This window comes from Haliotis cracherodii, unplaced genomic scaffold (assembly GCF_022045235.1).
Source record: "Haliotis cracherodii isolate W230 unplaced genomic scaffold, xgHalCrac1.p SCAF_13, whole genome shotgun sequence".
In the NCBI taxonomy this organism is placed as follows: domain Eukaryota; kingdom Metazoa; phylum Mollusca; class Gastropoda; order Lepetellida; family Haliotidae; genus Haliotis; species Haliotis cracherodii.
In genome coordinates, this window is record NW_027266268.1 from 21,877,564 (window position 1) to 21,900,330 (window position 22,767).

Below are 22,767 nucleotides of genomic sequence, written 5' to 3' on the forward strand. Positions count from 1 at the left end.
TTTTCTTAAAATTAAAACAAAATTTGAAAAACTAAGCAACACCATGTTCAGGTAAAAATAAATTCAGTTACAATTTATACCATCAAAAGTGGATTTTCCATCGAGGAACAAATAGTTACAAATTCCCTAGATCCTCCAATCAGATTCCATGGCGATAAGTATACACCCTAAAGGAGTAACTTCTCTCAAACAAAGTCTCTATTTCCTTATTTGGTCAATCGAGATTAAAACATGCAAGTTCTGATGCAATTTAATTACCTGAGAAAATACAGCATAGATCTTAAGTGACCTCAACATAGAAGCTCAGCTAAATATATTGTACTACATTCTATTCAAAAGACTGACACAAAATTGTGATACATTGTAATCTAGTCTCCAGTCTATTCATTTACATATTTACATTACAAAGTAAATAAATATCTATAATATGTACAATTAAGATCAGTTTCAGACATCATTTACAAAGTTTCTTGTTTTCATATTTCTGACAATCAAAATCATCCCATGCCTCTATTCTATGGGATATCTGTGATGCATGACCACCATACACTGGTGGTTTAGTCAAGCAGTGCAGCAGAGTTCTAAACAGCTGAAACTGCTAATCCTGAGACAAAGTATTTCCAGTTACAAACATCAAACAAACACAACATATTTCTGTCCTGCTGTTACCACTCTAGGGACAGGTTCTAGCCTCAAGACAGGTTCTAGATTAAGGACAGGTTCTAGCTTAAGGACAGGTTCTAGCCTCGGGTAGGCCTACAGGCTCTAGCTACAGGGACAGGTTCTAGCTTAGGGGTCAAGCTCTAGCTTCAGGAACAAGTTCTAGCTTCAGGAACAGGTTCTAGCTTAAGGACAGGTTCTAGCTTAAGGACAGGTTCCAGCTTAAGGACAGGTTCTAGCCTCAGGTAGGCCTACAGGCTCTAGCTTCAAGAACAAGTTCTAGCTTCAGCCTCAGGGTAAGACTCTAGCTTCAGGAACAAGTTCTAGCTTCAGGAACAGGCTCTAGCTTCAAGAACAGGTTCTAGCTTCAGGGACAGGTTCTAGCTTCAGGAACAGGCTCTAGCTTCAGAAACAGGCTTAGTTTTGAGGACAGGTTCTAGCTTCAGGGACAGGCTCTCGCTTAAGGAACAAGTACTAGCCTCAGGTACAGGTTCTAGCCTCAGGGATAGGCATCCAGCTTTGTGGACAGGCTATGGCTAGGGCAGATCCTATGAAAGTAGAGGACCTATTTAACTTGTAGCAAAAATGTGCAAACAAATTTCAGTTCTGAAAACTGTTCATGTCTTTATCCCTCACATCAATGTCCAAACATTGACTACATCAGCAAAAATGCATCAATGTTTGAAAGTAAAATGTCCAGGCATTGATGTCCAAGCACTGAAGTCCAAGCTTTAACGTCCAAACATCAATGTCCAAGCATTGACGCCTGAGTAACATTGACCAACCATTGATGTCCAAGCATCGATAACCAAGCAGCAATGTTCAAGCATCAAGCATTGATCTTATTCTTCAGACTTCTTTTCTCGCTACGATTGGGAAGACTTTCATGATTGGCTTATCAGTCTCTGCCATGAGGGCATAAACATCGTCAAGAGATTTGTCTTGAACTGACTGATCATTTACTTCAAGAATTTCATCTCCCACTCCAAGAATCCCAGCAAAGAGTTTCTGCTGATCGTCAGTGAATCTTGACACAAAGATACCTACAAAGTAAATCATAGTACGTAAGTTGGGACCGAAAGTGAGTGAGCATTGCTTAGCAATATTCAGGGAATATCACAGTTGGGACACCAGAGTGATTGAGTGAGTTGGGTTTAATTCCGCTTTTAACAGTATTCCAGTTATATTGCGACATGTCAGCTTAATGTGGGAGGAAAGCCCGAAGTGATGCAGGTCTCTGCTGTTTACCACTTTGGTGAAACCCACGAGCACGGGTATGGTGCTGACAAACCTAGAAACATAATCGGGGCGAACCGGGATTCGAAACCACAATCCTAGGTTTCTGGCATGTCCAAGGGACGCACCTCGGCACAGTGAATTGTGGCGCCTTAGACGACAGGGCCAGATGTGCCCCGGGAGACACCAGAAAGGGGTTACACCTGGTACTCATGTTGGGAATAGAACCTATTGACCTTGGCAATAAAGAAGCCTTTGCTTTACCCTCGTCACAATGTACTTACTGTAATCATAGTAAACTGTGCCCTTGGCAATAAAGAAGCCTTTACCCTCGTCATGATGTACTTACCGTAATCATAGTTAACTGTGCCCTTGGCAATATAGAAGCCTTGGCTTTACCCTCGTCACGATGTACTTACCGTAATCAAAGTAAACTGTGCCCTTGGCAATATAGAAGCCTTTGCTTTACCCTCGTACAATGTACTTACCATAATCATAGTTAACTGTGCCCTTGGCAATATAGAAGCTTTTGCTTTACCCTTGTCACAATGTACTTACTGTAATCACAGTAAACTGTGCCCTTGGCAATAAAGAAGCCTTTGCTTTAGCCTCGTCACAATGTACTTACCGTAATCATAGTAAACTGTGCCCTTGGCAATATAGAAGCCTTTACCCTTGTCACGATGTACTTACTGTAATCATAGTAAACTGTGCCCTTGGCAATATAGAAGCCTTTGCTTTACCCTCGTCACAATGTACTTACCTTAATCATAGAAAACTCTGTCCTTGGCAATATAGAAGCCTTTGCTTTACCCTTGTCACGATGTACTTACCGTAATCATAGTAAACTGTGCCCTTGGCAATATAGAAGCCTTTACCCTCGTCACAATGTACTTACCTTAATCATAGAAAACTCTGTCCTTGGCAATATAGAAGCCTTTGCTTTACCCTCGTCACAATGTACTTACCGTAATCATAGTGAACTGTGCCCTTGGCAATATAGAAGCCTTTGCTTCACCCTCGTCACGATGTACTTACCGTAATCATAGTAAACTGTGCCCTTGGCAATAAAGAAGCCTTTGCTTTACCCTTGTCACGATGTACTTACCTTAATCATAGAAAACTCTGTCCTTGGCAATATAGAAGCCTTTGCTTTACCCTCGTCACAATGTACTTACCGTAATCATAGTGAACTGTGCCCTTGGCAATATAGAAGCCTTTGCTTTACCCTCGTCACGATGTACTTACTGTAATCATAGTAAACTGCGCCCTTGGCAATAAAGAAGCCTTTGCTTTACCCTCGTCACGATGTACTTACCGTAATCATAGTTAACTGTGCCCTTGGCAATGTAGAAGCCTATAGGCCCATCTGGTGGTTTAGACAGCTCTATGATCTGACTGCCATCAGGGTTGACTGCCTTCAGTTTGCCAATACACCGGAAGTGGGTAGGCATATCCACGGTACTGATGGGTGTAGAGATCTGTCTCTTCTTCTTGGACTTGAAGAAACCCCTTTCTTTCTTGCCTTTTCTGAAAGGAATGGAGTTTCCTAATAATTAGTGCGAATTTGGGTTTACCCAGCTGACAAACGATGAATTATTTAAATTTTGACTCTATTTTATCGCAGTATCGGTAAATCTTGTAATCCATACCCACTGTTGACAGCTTACTTATGCAAACCAAACACAATATATCATTGCTTGATCGAATACAGGACTCGTTGTGGTATGCAACTGCTATTTGAAAGTATACACGTTAACTTTTTTATGATAGTTTCCAGAATGTTTTTGAAGTGGAATTACCCCTAACGCCATTTGAAATTGATTAGAAAAGAAGCCATTTGTTTGGACGATGTCCCTTGACCCAACCTAGATCGTATGCATACAGATTATGCATAATCCAAAACACGAAGTGATGTAAAGCACAAATTCCCACATACCACAAAAGTTAATTTTGATTTGCCACAGTTTAGACACGGTATACTGACACAAGCCGACAAGTTCTTGTGTATCCATGAATGTCGAGTGCCAGGCAGGGCCACAACAAGAACCACCTTTTTATAACGTCCTTTGGATGACATGGGCAGGGATCAACACCAAGTTTTAAAAGGGTACCATTTGTCTCAAAAAAGTGAAACAAAAGTTGACATTGACCATAGCTTGTTAGCATGATTCACAAATAGGAAACACTCAATGTACAGTTAATACCGTCAGAATTCAAATTTAGTTAAAATGCATAAATCTTAAAGAAACCTTAAAATGTTATGGCTCAAGTCATTTGGAATTTAATAAAAAAAGGTCCACGATAAACACATCTAAAAGATATATTCAATATACACACGCTCATGCACGCACACCCACGCAAACACACACACTAAAATACACATTAAAATGTCCAAACCTTGTCTGAATAGTGAGAAACACCGGAAGGTTACTAAAGAGTTGGCCTCATTGTCATGAGTGAGTGAGTGAGTGAGTATGGTTTTACGCTGCTTTTAGCAATATTCCAGCAATATCACAGCGGGGGACACCAGAAATTGGCTTCTCACATTGTACTCATGTGGGGAATCGAACCCTGGTCTTCGGTGTGATGAGCGAATGCTTTAACCACTAAGCTACCCCCAAACCCTCATTGTCATAAGGGGCGGTCGGGTAGCCTAGTGGTTAAAGTGTTCGCTCGTCATGCCGAAGACCCGGGTTCGAATCCCAACATGGGTACAATGTGTGAAGCCCATTTCTGGTGTCCCCCACCGTGATATTGCTGGAATATTGCTAAAAGCGTTGAAAACCAAACTCACTCACTCACTCATTGTCATAAAAAAAATCAAATCTTCTCCCAAATATTTTCCTATGCTTCACTTACTTAACAGGTTCATCGATGTTTTCCTCTCCCTCCCCCTCCACAGATGAGAGGCGGTCCCGATTCTTCCTACCAAATAACGAACTCAAAGACTTCAGAGAAGGCGCTTTCTTCATCTTGCCATCACTCTTCTTCTTCTTCTCTTTCTTCTCCTTCTCTCCCTTATTCTTCTCCTTCACTTTCTCTCCTTTCTCCTTCTTCCCGGACTTATTTTTCTCGTCGTGGTTTACCTCATCCAGCCCTCTGTCCATGCTCATTGCTTTACGCATCGTTTGAAACCGAACTCGGGCCGTGTCTTTGAAATTAGTGAATAGAGAAGACTTGGATGCACTGAGAGCTTTGGATGACCGCAAAGTGCTCTCACTTGAAATGCTCCTGAAAACAGAAAAAATATTAATAAAGTTATTTACTAATTCTAAAGATGAAAATATGCTCCACATATTAACAATAGTGAGTTAACACTTTTCTGATCAGTTTGTCAGATGTAGTACAGCTAAGTGTCCACAAGATGAGGGGAACAAACTGAGATGAGGTTTAACATCGCGTCCAAGATTATTGCACTTATAAAGCGACATGCCTGCACGTGTGTGTGTGTGGCTGCTTGTAGTAGTCCGGAATTCTGCCGATTTTATAGTGCTAGCCCACTGAGATACCATGCCGCAATTGAACATGAATACCCCACCCAGGCAGAGTATACTGACTCCGAGCCAACTAGTCCTTGTTTAAGCCCTTTAACAACAAGTACCATCTTTTAACGTCTTTTGGTATGACCCAGCTGGGGATTGAACGCCGGACCTTCCGCTCACTGGGTAGTTACTCTACAACTAGACCCCGGGGGCAGTCCTGGAACAAACTCTGTGTCTGTGTGTGTGTGTGTGTGTGTGTGTGTGTGTGTGTGTGTGTGTGTGTGTGTGTGTGTAGTGTGTGTAGTGTGTGTAGTGTGTAGTGTGTGTTTGTAGTGTGTGTGTGTGTGTGTGTGTGTGTGTGTGTGTGTGTGTGTGTGTGTGTGTGTGTGTGTGTGTGTGTGTGTTTTGTGTGTGTGTGTTTTTGAATTGTTTGACATTTTGCAACGATAGCACTCAGTCCATAATGTGTCCCAGTTTCCAATATCTGTGTCCTTTATCAATATTTCCATGAGATTGGCAAGTGGCTTACATAATCTAGCTATCATGCCACTCCACCATATTGTTTCCCTGGGGGCATGGTGGCCCAAGACACTAAGGCACTGCAGTTCACTTTGCAGAGTTGCCTCCCTTGGACACACCAGAAATCTTTGATCATGGTTTTGAATCCCGGTTCGCCCGATTATGTTTCTAGGTTTGTCAGCACCATACATGTGCTCGTGGGTTTCACAAAAGTGCTAAATATCTAAAACCTGCATTACTTCAGCTTTCCTCCCACATCAAGCTGACATACCGCGATATAACTGGGATACTGTTCAAAGTGATGTTAAACCCACTCACTCAAAATAAGATTATTTATTTTTATATTGATCAGTAAACCATGTTATGACAATATTGCCATGTGTTCATTCTTTTACATCAATCACTGTCGTAATACTGGCAAACAAATTATTATCACTTCATGAGTAAACACAAACAACCCAGCCTAAAACCCAACCACACACAACCCTCCAGAAGACATCAGTTCATGAAGCATGTCAACATCATCAAACCTTTTGTTTCCACAATCTGAACATCACACCAAAATGAACAATTTGTGATGAAACAAATGAGGCAAGTTTGCCTAACATTATTAGCAATATTAAAAAATCTCAATTCTGCGTCTCGAACCATCCGTGTGTGTAATTAAGAATTCAAGCTGCCCTGTGCTCGGCTGTGCTACAAATTGTCGTCAAGTCGTGGAATTCGTTAATGAGTCATGTCCCACATTCATGTCACCCTGCATTTTTAATTACATCTCTCACTTTGAGATTGCTTGTCTCACGGTCTCAAGAGTGCCCAACGTTTTAAATTTGTTTCCATTTTTTTGTTTCCATGGTTATTCTGTATTTGTATTCTACAGTTTGGAGAATTGGAACTTGCTGACCCCATGTGATGCTGCTTAAAAACCAGAGCAAACATTTGTTTTGGGAAACAAGGAGGAGGACTTATTGGGACTCTGGAACTATTGAAGTAGTATTGTGGTTAAAATGTACTTTGACAATTTTACAAATGATTAATTATAACACGTTATATTTTGGATAGCACTTTCTGAGTAAAGTAGAGATTCTCGTACTTTTGGGGGGTTGAGTCCCATCCGGGATTCTAACCCACACTGCCAGAGTGAGGCACCTAATCACCAGCACACAAAGTCAGTGATCCAACCACTCAGTAGGGCTGGGATGAGTCCAAATTTACTACCCGGGTACCCACCCCCCTATTCCCCGACCCTACTCGGGTACCCACTGTAGGTCTCAAGAAATAGTTACAAATGTCCGATTGGGATTTTTTTTTACTTAAGCCCTTGCAGAACGTATTTAGATACATGTATCAAGCAATCTGGTCATTCAAACACTGAAGTTGACTAAAGTTATATCTTTATTCAACCATATAAAAATTCAGAAGGAATGGGTGCATAGTCAGAAAGAAATGTGAACATTAGTGATTTGTAGTGTATCCATACAGTTCCAGATAATTTTGTCATTTAACAATATATCACGTGACTAACCACTAACCACCTGTCCCAGCCCTACCACTCAGCCACCAAGGCTTCCACTCAGACCGGGCAGATGCTTGATCCGCTAGACCATGGAGGGAGGCTGTCAGATTGCTAGACAGACATCACAGAGCCTAAGGTCTAAAACGCAAGCTGCCAAGGGTTACCAAAATGCTGGCAGACCTATTGTAACATGACCTAAGTACTTTTGTCAAAATGTAATTTCCCTTTCTGCAAATACAAGTTTTGACATGTGTTATCAAAAAAAATAATCTAGATATAACAGGATTTTATCGAAAAAAATCAATTGTCCCGAAAATAAGTGATAAAAATAACTTTAACAGCCATCACATCCACCTACAACTATAGTTATATAACACAGCCATCCACCTACAGCTGTAGTCACATAACACAGACATCACATTCACCTACAGCTATAGTCACATAACACAGCCATCCACCTACAGCTATAGTCACATAACACAGCCATCACATCCACCTACAGCTATAGTCACATAACACAGTCATCCACCTACAGCTATAGTCACATAACACAGCCATCCACCTACAGCTATAGTCACATAACACAGCCATCACATCCACCTACAGCCATAATCATATAACACAACCATCACATCCACCTACAGCTATAGTCACATAACACAGCCATCACATTCACCTACAGCTATAGTCACATAACACAGACATCACATTCACCTACAGCTATAGTCACATAACACAGCCATCACATCCACCTACAGCTATAGTCACATAACACAGCCATCACATTCACCTACAGCTATAGTCACATAACACAGACATCACATTCACCTACAGCTATAGTCACATAACACAGCCATCACATCCACCTACAGCTATAGTCACATAACACAGCCATCACATCCACCTACAGCTATAGTCACATAACACAGCCATCACATTCACCTACAGCTATAGTCACATAACACAGCCATCACATTCACCTACAGCTATAGTCACATAACACAGACATCACATTCACCTACAGCTATAGTCACATAACACAGCCATCACATCCACCTACAGCTATAGTCACATAACACAGCCATCACATCCACCTACAGCTATAGTCACATAACACAGCCATCACATCCACCTACAGCTATAGTCACATAACACAGCCATCACATCCACCTACAGCTATAGTCACATAACACAGCCATCACATTCACCTACAGCTATAGTCACATAACACAGACATCACATTCACCTACAGCTATAGTCACATAACACAGCCATCACATCCACCTACAGCTATAGTCACATAACACAACCATCACATCCACCTACAGCTATAGTCACATAACACAGCCATCACATCCACCTACAGCTATAGTCACATAACACAGCCATCACATCCACCTACAGCTATAGTCACATAACACAGCCATCACATCCACCTACAGCTATAGTCACATAACACAGCCATCACATCCACCTACAGCTATAGTCACATAACACAGTCATCCACCTACAGCTATAGTCACATAACACAGCCATCACATTCACCTACAGCTATAGTCACATAACACAGCCATCCACCTACAGCTATAGTCACATAACACAGCCATTACATCCACCTACAGCTATAGTCATATAACACAGCCATCGCATCCACCTACAGCTATAGTCATATAACACAGCCATCCACCTACAGCTATAGTCACATAACACAGCCATCACATCCACCTACAGCTATAGTCATATAACACAGCCATCACATCCACCTACAGCTATAGTCACATAACACAGCCATCACATCCACCTATAGCTATAGTCACATAACACAGCCATCACATCCACCTACAGCTATAGTTATATAACACAGCTATCCACCTACAGCTATAGTCACATAACACAGCCATCCACCTACAGCTATAGTCACATAACACAGCCATCACATCCACCTACAGCTATATTCATATAACACAGCCATCACATCCACCTACAGCTATAGTCATATAACACAGCCATCCACCTACAGCTATAGTCACATAACACAGCCATCACATCCACCTACAGCTATAGTCATATAACACAGCCATCACATCCACCTACAGCTATAGTCACATAACACAGCCATCACATCCACCTATAGCTATAGTCACATAACACAGCCATCCACCTACAGCTATAGTCACATAACACAGCCATCACATCCACCTACAGCTATAGTCAAATAACACAGCCATCACATCCACCTACAGCTATAGTCACATAACACAGCCATCACATCCACCTACAGCTATAGTCACATAACACAGCCATCACATCCACCTACAGCTATAGTCACATAACACAGCCATCACATCCACCTACAGCTATAGTCACATAACACAGCCATCACATCCACCTACAGCTATAGTCACATAACACAGCCATCACATCCACCTACAGCTATAGTTACATAACACAGTCATCACATCCACCTACAGCTATAGTCACATAACACAGCCATCCACCTACAGCTATAGTCACATAACACAGCCATCACATCCACCTACAGCTATAGTCATATAACACAGCCATCCACCTACAGCTATAGTCACATAACACAGCCATCACATCCACCTACAGCTATAGTCACATAACACAGCCATCCACCTACAGCTATAGTCACATAACACAGCCATCACATCCACCTACAGCTATAGTCACATAACACAACCATCACATCCACCTACAGCCATAATCATATAACACAACCATCCATCTATTGTTGTGAACCAAGTAGACAGGACAAACATACACTCAAGTCTCACAAACCAACTACAACTCAGCATGTATTATTGTACAAATATTACCCAAGAACTTTTACATTTTGACTTCACCCAAGATTACCAACTCCACCAAACTCACGCCCTCATCCATAACAGCACTGCAATTCCCATCAACAACATCTCATGAAGTTGCACAACAGTTATATAGGTCCAATTCACCCAAATTGCATATTGAAATAAGAGTAGCACAATCTTTCTTCAAAAACATGAATAAAAAAATAATCATAAACAAGAAAAATCTACCGAAGTTTGGATTTCCAGGTCACATTAAACTGCATTCTCCACACATTAGAAAACTGTTGAGTACTGTCTGAGACAATGAAATACCACCAGAACAATCAGGCTTATAGCTCAGCATGGGACAGCAGACCACTGCGACCTTGTGTTCCCTTGTACCAGTCTAATTCCCCCAAACCAGCCCTACTTACCAACAATGCACTTAAGGAAGAGGATGAGCCAGGTGCTGAGTGTCTGCAACAATGCTATCCGGTCAGCTAAAGGGTAATATCACGTCTAAAACACTGCAGATATTTCAGGCAACACACAATACCAACAATTGCACCAAGCATTTCCATGCACACGAAAATCAATAAACCTGGAGATCCTGACAATTGGCGAGAGCTGTGAGCGAAGGCATTTATGACTCATCTCGGTGATGACCAATTCATCCATCGCCAAAACAGAAGTTTGACAAAATCAATACTCTGCTCTAATTAGTCAGAATTGATTACAAGGAGAATTACACGGCACAAGTGTGAATCTGTCCAATAGCGAAGATATTCAAGTGCTATCCAAGGACAAGAATTAAGCCATGGAGGTAAAAATCAATATTTGCCCAAATTTGAATAAAATATTTTCAAATGGAGACAATACGCCACAGAGAGTTTTGCCTATAACAGTATTAGTGAAGACAAGTAGCTGGTGCCTTGTGTCAAACTTAGTTACTGTCTTCATGACATTAGGGTGATCACTAACAATTAAATTGATTCAACCTCGAATCCAACTTGCTAGGTTTGCCACTTTGCCAAGGCCTGGGTCTAGTCCCAGTTTAAATTACTCTGAGAGACAGTTTGAATGTTATAAAGATCAAAGAAAATTAATGAAATCTTCCTAAAAAATCATTATTGTTCACAGATTAGAAATAAATGAAACTAAATTATCAATGTTTCTTGCATCAGAATTTCTTTAGATAGATGATATATGGGGAAATTGTCTTTCACATATTTTCAGGGTCAAGAAAAATATAACACTTGGCATAAAAATGAGTTTGTTTAGTTTTAATTGCTTTGTTACTCTAAGATTAAAGTAAAATCATGAATAAAACTAAAAACGCTGAGATTATAAATTACAATCTACTCCTGTTAATTGCAGAATAATTTATTTTTTTGTCCTAAAATTATAATATCAAATTGCTTCTGAAAAATAACATGTTGATTTACAGAACCAAATGCCAAGAGGAAGGAGGTAAAATATAATTAAACAAATTCTCAGTGTAAAAGAATTCTTAAAACACAAACGAAAAGATGTTCAAAAAGTGTATTTCCAATCAAAGACATTTTAAACATTTTAAAACATGAAAAATAACTTGTACAAAATTTAGCACACTTGGACAACAAGACATTTTAGTGGCCTGGCCATAACAAGATTTTTGTTTCAGCAGCTAAAATACCAATTATCATCCAGTGTTGATGTATTTATTAGGGAGTTTCTTTCAAAATATCCATTATGAATTCATTACAAATATACCAGGTGATTAGTTTCCAAATGTGGAAATAATGGGAACATGAGAATTTTGTTTCCACTATTTACCTTCACAACTAGGAAATACATGTATTCATCTATACTGTATATTCCAGTTTAAGTTACAAGTTTGCATTTAAAGATAAAACATATTGATAAGAGGGTTATCTGGCCTCAGTCGTTACTGGTTAAAATCTGTCAGCTATGGGCCTTGATGGGTAACTTGGGTATTTGGGTCTGGTGGATCCTGAGTAGGACCCGGGTACCCACAGTACTACCCGAACCCGTGGTTAGTCACGTGATATATTGTTAAAAACAAAAACTCGCTATCGCTCAGTGTCGCTAATGTTCGCATTTCTTTCTGACGATGCACACATTCCTTTTGACTTGTATATTTTTAGTATAGATAAAGCTTTAGTCAACTTCAGTGTACGCATGATCTGATCGTTTTATACATATGTATCTAAATAGTTTTGGCCAGGGCTGCAGTAAATCAATTCCCAATCAGACATTTTGTAAACAACTTGAGACTCACATTTGGTACCCGGGTAGGGTTGGGTAATAGGGGATCAGGTACCCGGGTAGTAAATCTGGACTCGTCCCCCCTTACTGTTAGCTTATATTTTCATACAAGTAATGGAAAAGAAAAGCTGTGTTTGAGTTTTCTACTTTTATATTTTTCAGTCAAAATTAGCACAGAAAACCATAGATGCTGCCAAGCTTCAGGGTTTCTGCAAATTCCACCACTGTATAGATATTTCATGCTAATGAAGACACCTTGCTTTATAACTTACTGAGTCTTGAGTGGGCTTATACTTAACACAAACCCACCTTGCTAACCAACACAGTCATCTCTTCCGTTACGCCACTTTCAGCAACATTCCAGCAATACAACAGGAACACCCAGAGTAAGTGAGTGAGTATGGTTTTACGCCGCTTTCAGCAATATTTCAGCAATATCACAGCGGGGGACACCAGAAAATGGGGTTCACACATTGTACCCATGTGGGGAATCGAACACGGGCCTTCGACGTGATGAGCTAATGCATTAACCACTAGGCTACCCCATGTCCCAAGTAGACAACCTATATTAGTTACTGTTCATGCAAGTCCGTGTGTGTGTGTGTGTGTGTGTGTGTGTGTGTGTGTGTGTGTGTGTGTGTGTGTGTGTGTGTGTGTGTGTGTGTGTGTGTGTGTGTGTGTGTGTGTGTGTGTGTGCAAAATATCGACAGGATACCTGAAGAGGGCATTGGCATGACAACCGATAGTCTTAACCACATGGCTACCAAACAGCCCAATTTATCTGATGAGCTGAGGTGAAATGAGGTTTAATGCAGCGTCCAAGATTATTGCACTTACATAGCGACGTGCATACAAGTGTGAGTGTGTGTGTGTGGCAGCTTGTACTAATAGTGCTAGCTGATTTTATAGTGCTAGCCCACTGAGATACCATGCCGCAGTTTGACATGAATACCCCACTCAGACACAGTATACTGACTCCGAGCTGACCAGTCCTTGTTTTAGCCCCTTAATGCCGACCACCAGGCAGAGTAACAACAAATAGCATCTTTTAACGTCTTTTGGTATGACGCGGCCAAGAATTGAACCCCAGACCTTCAGTTCTCCAGGCGAATGCTCTACCACAAGACCACAGTGGAGGTCAATTATCTGATGAACTTCAGTTTTGAATTAGTGATTTTACTACCTCTTGAAAATTACCTTCAGTATAGGAAATTGATTAATCAGAGGAAAATGTAAACATGGTCTCATTTTCACCTTTCATATCTTCGAGATGGAAGAGGCGGCCCTTCATCATTTGTGTCCAAAAGCTCCTCACAGCCTCCACAGGCTCCCAACAGCTCCTCTTCAGATGGAGTGGTGAAAGAGTTCTCTCCCTTTGAAGACTGGCTTGTTGATGAATTGAGATTCGTCTCATCTTTTGAGGTATCTGGGTCGTCTCCCTTAGACCGATCCTTCATCACTTTGGCATAGAGATCATCCAAACATTTACCTGAAGCAATGAAATATATGCAGGTGTAAAGTTGTTCTATTAGATCACCAGAAAATGTCATACAGAGAAATAGAAACCCAATTCATACTATAGTCATAACTAACACTATGGTTTTGAGGTGATTTGTATTTCAATAAATCGGAACAAAGGAGACAAGCATGGAGTACTCCACATAGCACAGCCTCCCAGTCAACAGCTTCCCCATCTTCAGCCATTTTCTCATCTTCTCAGGTCAGGTCAGGTTGGTTGGTTGGTGGGTTGGTTTGTTGTTTAACGCAGCACTCAGCGATATTCCAGCTATATGATGGCGGTCTGTAAATAATCAAGTCTGGACCAGACAATCCAGTGATTGATATCACGAGCATCGATCCAAGCAATTGGGATCGATGACATGCATCAACCAAGTCATCAACCAAGTCAGCGACCCTGACCACCCGATCCCATTAGCCGCCTTTTACGACAAGCATAGTCACCTTTTACAGCAAGCATGGGTTGCTGAAGACCTATTCTACCCCGGAATCTTCATGGGTCCTCAGGTCAGGAGTGAGTTGAATTTAAGTCAGGTCAGGAGTGAGTTGAATTTTAAGTCATGTCGGCAATATTTCAGCCATAATGCGACTTGAACAAGTTATACAATATTTTTTTTTAAATTGTAATCGGACAGTATTATAGCTTGCAAAATATCACAGACTGACTTGAATCTAGTTGTAGAACATTAAAGATATCTGATTATTTTCAATGACACGATATACAAATGGGATATTGAGGAATCACTGTACATCCTGAATATTCTCACACACCTCAAAATAATGAAAAATGAGAATATATCGTTTTTTCTCAAACATACTCACTACCCTCTCCAAAAAAGCATTGTCCAGCTTATGACATCATCAAGTTGTGAGCATATGTTCGAATCTCCAGAAATGACGCCATGATAGAGCCATGTTTTATCGTGAAATAAACATGCCTTATTCTTCACTGTTTTGTGTCATTCATGTGTCTTATATACCACAGGGAGAACGGATGACCTAGCCGTCTAAGGCGCCACGATACCCATGCTTGTGGGTTTCACTGAAGTGGTAAACGTCTGAGACCTGCATCACTCCGGGCTTTCCTCCCACATTAAGCTGACACGCCTTGACATAACTGGAATACTGTTCAAAGCGGCATTAAACCCAGCTCACTCACTCACTCACTATCTACCACAAGTCAACCTAATGCTGAATGAAAACTAACATTGATGCATTTCTTAGACATTAAATGACCACAAGAAGAGAATTTATGGATGTCAACTTCTTTATTATGAGGAACACAATGTTTCTGGAATATATCCTAACTCATTCATCAGGTGAATGAATATTGATGGGCCACTTTGGCGAAAACCACATGGTATGGTGCTCAGTTGAATATTTACATAAACCTGACTTTGCAATTTTGATTTATCTTCACATGCTTATTCCTTTAAAACCTGCAGAATGAAAATAAATATCTTTAGCGTGCCCACAAACGCATAATCTATACCCCTATACAAGATTGTGTTCTATTTCTTTGAGATTCCTTTTTAAAATATACGTCTCAAAAGTCCACAGCTGCTCTACAACGTCATCTATCAATAACTTCCATCTTGCAGATGCTGTGGTATTGGGTAAGTACTTGGACTAGAACGCTGATGAAACCCTGGTCATGCTGATAATAAGTAGTTTAGCAGGTTTAGATTTCAAATGTTCAATAATATATGCTGCTGTTAAGGATTCATGACAGAGAAACTATAAGGAGTCTGAAATCTATGTTAACTACGTTTACTTTTCTAGCCATGTTTTCAAGAGGTCGAAACAAAAATAGTAGCTCACCTGATTAGGTAGTCAAAAGTTTTAAATGTCATATTTTAGTTGAATTGTTTGATAAGCATTACTTAGAAGTTGATGGATGACAAAGTAGACACAATTTACAGATAACAACTTCTTTAATAACTGTGAAGGCGATGTTTCGGTACAGATCCTTATACCGTTGTCAAGCCTATACTGAAACATCCTATTTGAGTTTATTTGTCATACTTGAGTTGCTGTGAAATATTTTCTTCTCATATATTTCGGTCAAACTGACAAATCTGAATTCTTAATCCACAATAATGAGGTGAGGTGAAATGGGGTTTAACGTCGCGTCCAAGATTATTGCACTTATATAGCAACGTGCCTGTACGTGTGTGTGTGTGGCTGCTTGTACTAGTCCGGACTGATGCCGATTTATACCATGCCGCAGTTTTACATGAGTACCCCACTCAGACACAGTATACTGACTCCGAGCCAACCAGCCCTTGTTTTAGCCCCTTAATGCTGAGCGCCAGACAGGGTAACAACAAGTACCATCTATTAACGTCTTTTGGTATGACGCGGCCGGGGATCGAACCCCGGACCTTCCGCTCTCCGGGCGGACGCTCTACCACTAACAATGGAGGCAGTCCCACAATATAAATGTACCATGGAACATCATATGTAGTGGTGACATTGACAATCAGATTACAACACACTGACAATAAGATTTAAATCACATGAAGAAGTTCATGTTTGGGAACAAGCAGGTAGAGTTTCAGCTTCATTCAGTGGTTCCTCAGTTGATTATTCTTACAAACCGAGAACGCTTGATGACAGGAGACGGAGCATAGATGAATTGGGAAGGTCATTTCAAGGCTATATTTTCATTATCCTAAACATGAAACTCATATATAGAGCCACACTAGTATAACCGCATTTATATGATTTTCCAATTCAAAAATTGCTGTGCAAAGCTAAAAAAAAAAGAAAAAGACTTGGTTCCCAGGGACCGTCCGCATCATCAGAAGTTCACTACACGTTTTATTTTTATTTTCCATTTAAAAAAAACAAAACAAAGTCCTTTAATATTTGAAGTTCAACGGTAGTAAAATACTGTAGTCCAGTATTTTGCTCATCAAAGAATACATTTATGCACGGAGGCCCCTTCCCAGGTTGATTGTACACAACTGTTTATCTGGTTAAACAACAGTTTATTTGGTTAACCCCACACAAAAAACACTGCCCACCAACCCGCACTACATTTTCAAAAGCCATTGCCTGAGAACCAATACTTTTAATTTTTTAAGACTAAAGGAAATAAAACGGTTGTTCAAAATGGCTTCCATGGTAGCTGTTTTGATAATCAGACACCGGACGCCAGACAAACAGGTCAAGTTACAAGTGCACTTGTATTGGATTGATACCGTACTATTAACTCTTAATTTTGACCAAAATCAAAGACAATGTTTTATTAAGAAATCTTACAACAAAAGTTATTAAAATTGAGACATACTAGATAAAATGGTAGCTTAAATAAAACAATTTGGTTTCGTGATATACAGTAAACTACGGTCATATCGGACTCAAAGGGACCACCAATTTTAGTTTGTTATAGTGAGTGAGTGAGTGAGTGAGTTTGGTTTTATGCCGCTTTTAGCAATATTCCAGCAATATCACGGCGGGGGACACCAGAAATGGGCTTCACACATTGTACCCATGTCGGGATTCTAAACCGGATCTTCGGCATGACGAGCGAACGCTTGAACCACTAGGCTACCCGACCGTAGTTTGTTATAACCGTAGTTTGTTATAATCATATATAAAGTGTATATACAGCAAAGGGACGGGATAAAAAAAAACAGTTTGTTATATCCATCAGTTTGTCATAAGTGTGTTATATGTGTTATAAACATAGTTTACTGTACTTTCAGAAATGTGAAAAACTTTCTCCTCACCTTTCTTACCATCCTCTTCATCTGCTTCATCTTCACTTGGTGCTTCGATTCTTATCTCGGGAATTTTCATGCCACCATGACTCTTCCTGTCACCCACATCGACAGAACTCTGTGCCGACAGTTCCCCCGAAGCCTCCACCAGGACATCCTTAGAGGAGTGCAGAACACCATCATTTAGGTCAGCAGCAGTAACTTCATTCAGTGTTGCATATGGGTTTATATCACTTCCCCCTGACTTTCTACGATCAGAGTTATCTCCCTTTGGAGAGTCAATTGTCGCATAGGGATCATAAACTGGTTCAATCCCATCACAGCTAAGTTCAGCAGCTTTAGATTTATAATGACTCTTAGGAGTGCTGGAAATCTTTGCAAGAGATTTAGTTGTAGCGTAAGGTGAAATAAAAGAATTCAAAGAAAGATCAAATGACTCCTCTTGACTATCATCTGAAATTGAACCATCTTCAGAAATCCTTGCATATGGATTTTCCTTTCGACGTGTTTTCACTTTGACTTGATCTAATTTGTTATCAGATTCAGGCTGAAGTCCTTGACTTTGTACCACATCCGGTAAGTTATATCTATGTTCTCTCAAATCAGTTGGAGAAGCTGAATCATCAGATTTAGCACTATCACAGCTGTCACTTGCTTTACGATATGCATCAGCCCTAGGACTCAGGACTGACGTGAGGCTGCCTTTCTTCTCATTTAAGGTCTTGTTGTTAAGGTCATCGAACCACACTTCCCCTGAAGAACCACTTACATCCATTTCTTCAGAGAGACTGACCTCAGCTTCGGGAAGGTCTGTTTGGGTCAAATGCCGAGGTGAAACATCTTCGGATCCCATTATGAATTCAGGAGCTTGGTGAGCAGAATTCTCTGATCGTGATGATGCAATATCACATAAACTACTAACTGTACTTTCAGAAACATCATTATCTACAGGATCAATTCTGTTTGCACCATCTACCACATCAACAGAATCTTCAAATAGTTCCTTGAAATTATTTCCACTCTGATGTGTTATCTGTCTTTGGTTTTGTGCATGAAGAGTGAGTTCTTCTGTGTCCATATCCTCACTAACACACTCCCCATGACTCTCCCAGTCATCTTCAATTACCTCCCCTTCATCATTCACTTCATCTCTTTCTACCTCCTTTTGACGCCGAAGAAGAGCTTTCTTTCTGTCCATCTCACTCTTCTTTATGTATCTCTGACTTATTCCTCCACTAGATCTGTCACTGTAAGCTTCTTTGATTAAACCCAAGGAGCCTTTCTCATCCATCTCTGGATTATCTAAAGTATTTTCAGTTTCAGACTTGTGAACAGCCTTTGGTGACACTGCAGGAATGATTTTGTTGACATCATTGTTAAGTTCCACTGATCTATAGCTTACATCAAAAGAACTATCTGGAATACTGTCTTCCATAGTTGAAGATTCATATCCTCTTGGCGTGCTCATTTCTGAAGACGACAAGTCAGGAAACTTCTCCCATAGTGGAAGCTTCAGCTCATCTGCCAAACTCGATCTCACCAGGCCACCGCTGGTAGCTAAATTGGATGATTTAATACTCACATCATCCCCATTGCAGTCAGCTGATACAGTGAACGTTCTATTGAAAGGATTAATACTGGCATCCAGATCCTCCTCCATAGGTCTTGGAGTTGTTGCTTCATCATCGTCATCAACATGATTCTCCGGCAGCAACAACATCCCTGCCCCTACCATGGTTTCCTCATCCAGAACATCCAGGGGCGCATCTATCTCACTGCCATTATCCGAGTCCTCAACATTGGGGTGATGTATGTCCACCTGGATCTCAACGTGGATCCCGGCTGGTTTAGGATCCACTTGGAAACTGGAGTCATCATCTTCGGATATAGTTGGAGGAGATGGGGGCTTGGAGTCTTCCCTTTCAATTTCAGTGACCTCTTCATGAATAAATCCTTGTTCAAAAAGGAGGTCTTCATTCTCACTGAGAAGGCTTTTCCTCAGGTCAGATAGAATCTTGATGGATGATGCCAAATCCTCGTCTTCTCCACTGTCCTCTTCCTCTAATATTCTGAGTCTATCACGGGCAGAGGTCAGAGCCTCAACTTCTGATGATGAACTGAGGAAGTCAAAGGCAGATCGGATAGCCTCGCTTTCTGATGACATTCCCATCTCATCACTCTCATACAGCTTGGATGCTGTGGATCCTGCATCTGCAATATCTTCTATATCATCAGAACAAGTACTAGAAGTCATCTGGCTATTTCCTTTACAGAGTCTTGAGGGAACCTTATTTTTGGACAAGGGTGGAGACTGATGAGACAGCTGAGGAACTATAGACTCATCACATATCTCCCCACTTTCACTGTCAGATTTCACTTTTATAGGTGTATTTGCCTGAAAGGCCACAGGTTCAGCTACTTCAACAATATCATTCATCCCTTTCGAATCAAGTACAACACTGTAATCGGTGTTCAACTCCCCAAAGGACAAGGCATCATCCACATCAGCAAAGGTGGGAGGGTCCTTAGCCATCTCAAATATCCTATCCACATCTTCATCATTCAGATCTACAGATGGATGCCTGGGTATCTCCACTATAACCTTGCTCGGATTCGATTTCTCTTCATCACTGAAAGGCTCATCCCTTGTCTCAGAAGTCTGGCGTGAATTTTCTGATCCATATCCAGAAGATTTTTCCTTTTCTTCTTTCAAGTCACCTTCTTCTTTAATTTGACAAGATGGCTCCTTACTTTCAGTACTCCTGGGTGTGAAACTGCCATCAAAGACATCCTCAAAACTATTATCTGCCTCCGTTAGGTCTTTGCATTCACTCCATATTGATCTGGCTGAGAGGGAGTTATTCAGGTGATCTGACCCACTGACTGAAAAACTGCCGTCAAACCTTTCATCAAATGTCTCAAGATGATCAAAACCTTCTGAGAAATATGACATGTCATGATCCGTTGTGTTGGAGGCAGTATTGTAGGTTATGAAATCAGGATCAGTTGTATGGGAAATAGTACTGCCGAGTTTTACTTTTACATCAGTTTTGTGGGAAGCAGTATTGATAGAAGATTCTACATCAGTGTCAGTTGTGTGGGAAATGGTATTGCTAGTTTCACAGCCCACCAAAGGCTTTTCTGAGGATGTCACGCTGTCAAACATGTACGGAGTTGATTGATCAGTTTGTGCTGAAGACCCTGACATGCACACTCTCGACATGTCAGGATCTGATACAGCGTCTAGTTGTGGTATGTTGTCATCAGATACACCAAGATCCAAACAGGATCCTCTCCCTGATGAAATCACCACTGGACTAGCCAAGTACACACCGTCCTTTTCATCTCTGCTTATCACATCAGCCGGTTCATGCCTGTCTCTTAACACAGATGATTCACAGGGTGTAATTCTTCCTTCTCTAAGCAGACTCCCACTGTAGCTCTCAATACACGTATCATCAAGAGTTCTTTCAACACTAAACCTCACATCCTTCACAGTTCTCTCGACTCTTACCTCCTTTGACTGCTGTGTCAAATGCCGAGTATCAGTAATCTCATCATTGCAATTCCTTGACTGTTGAGTCAAATGCCCAGAATTAGTAATCTCATCCTTGAAATTCCTTGACTGCTGAGCCAAATGCCCAGTGATCATCTGATCAACCACACTTTCACCTAACTCTTCCTTGACTAGGTCAGTCTGACTTTGGTTGGCATGTTCCTGGGCCAGAACAAGATCTGGTGCTGCAGTTTTCACTGCTTGCTTTTTGGGTACCGGAGGGCTGTGGCCTCCAGCAGACAATGGGGGCATATCCTGGGCAGACGGGCTATACCTACCCTTCTTGCCACCAAACAGTTTTTGAAATCTGCTCTTCTTTGGTTTCATAGCCGCATCAAGGAACTCTGCTTCCATGAAGAATTCGGTATCAGTGTCCTTGATCCGTGGACTGAAACTCGGATCACTGTCACTAGTTAACGAATTCTCTCTGGAAGCTCCAACATTCCGAGTTTGGCTTTCTGAATGTTCATCTTGGACTGTTTTCATAATACCCTGATTATCATCAAATAACTTTGGGAATACTGTTATTTCACTCACATACTTCTTTGGACTTTTTTCCTGACCTGAGATTGTCTTAACTTTGGAATAAACAGGGGAATGTTCACTCAAACTGGAACATTCAAGTGATGACATATCTTTGGAGTCATCAGATAGGAGGTCCTCTGTCTTTGATTCACCAATGTCGTCCATCGTGACTGTCATTTGTTCATTCGTTTCTAACCTAGGACTGAGCGTAAAGTTGTCATTGATGACATAATGTTCATCACCATACAATGGATAGTCTGTTGAACTGCTATAGGTATCATTTAATATGACCTCAGAGTTGTAATGTGGACCACCATTCTCAAGCAACAATCGTAACCTTTTCTCCACATCATTTTGAAATAAATCGTTCAGACTTTTCGATTTTAGTGAACCTGACTCAGATTGGCTGCTTTGCACTGAATTCTCTGTTACATAAGACACGTATTGTGATTGGTCAAAGGAGTTACTGAATCTCATATCAAGAAGAATGCTTCTATCTGATTGCACATCACTGTCTGACTTCTGTGGGGTCACTACAGGAGTAGCCCTGCCGAACAGGGGTGAAGTGGTACGGGTTCTGACCCGATACACTTGCTTCTTCCCTTTCCGGTATCGCTCTGCCACGATTCTCTCGGCGTGAGAGGCTGAGGGAGGTTGTAGAGAAGGATCTGTGTCATCCAGAGCATCTTCCACCGTGTCGTCAGCAGATCTCTGTGATGGCAGAGTTCCATTGGGTGATGTCAGAGCTCCATTGGGTGATGTCAGAGCCCTCAGATGGATGTCTTCCAGTTCCCTGCAGGAAGAAGACAAGATCACATTTCATGTCCGAGGAACCAAATCATATTATAGTTAATATGTACAAAGTTGTTAAGGCACTTTGTTATTCAAGTTCATATCAGTTGCATTGTCTCTGGCCTGAAACTTTACGTACCTTTGATGTCAGTGA

At 40.9% G+C, this 22,767-nt stretch overlaps 1 protein-coding gene across 1 annotated transcript; it reads right to left on the reverse strand.

Annotated features, from left to right (window-relative positions):
- Positions 1–906: 906 nt before the first annotated feature.
- On the reverse strand, positions 907–22,538 carry LOC139459762 (uncharacterized). The gene is made up of 5 exons (XM_071241423.1): positions 17,750–22,538; positions 13,749–13,983; positions 4,759–5,130; positions 3,215–3,426; positions 907–1,703 (listed from the first exon to the last, which is right to left on the reverse strand). The coding sequence occupies exons 1-5, from the start codon at positions 22,296–22,298 to the stop codon at positions 1,510–1,512; spliced, it is 5,562 nt and encodes a 1,853-aa protein (XP_071097524.1). The 5' UTR covers positions 22,299–22,538; the 3' UTR covers positions 907–1,509.
- Positions 22,539–22,767: the final 229 nt, after the last annotated feature.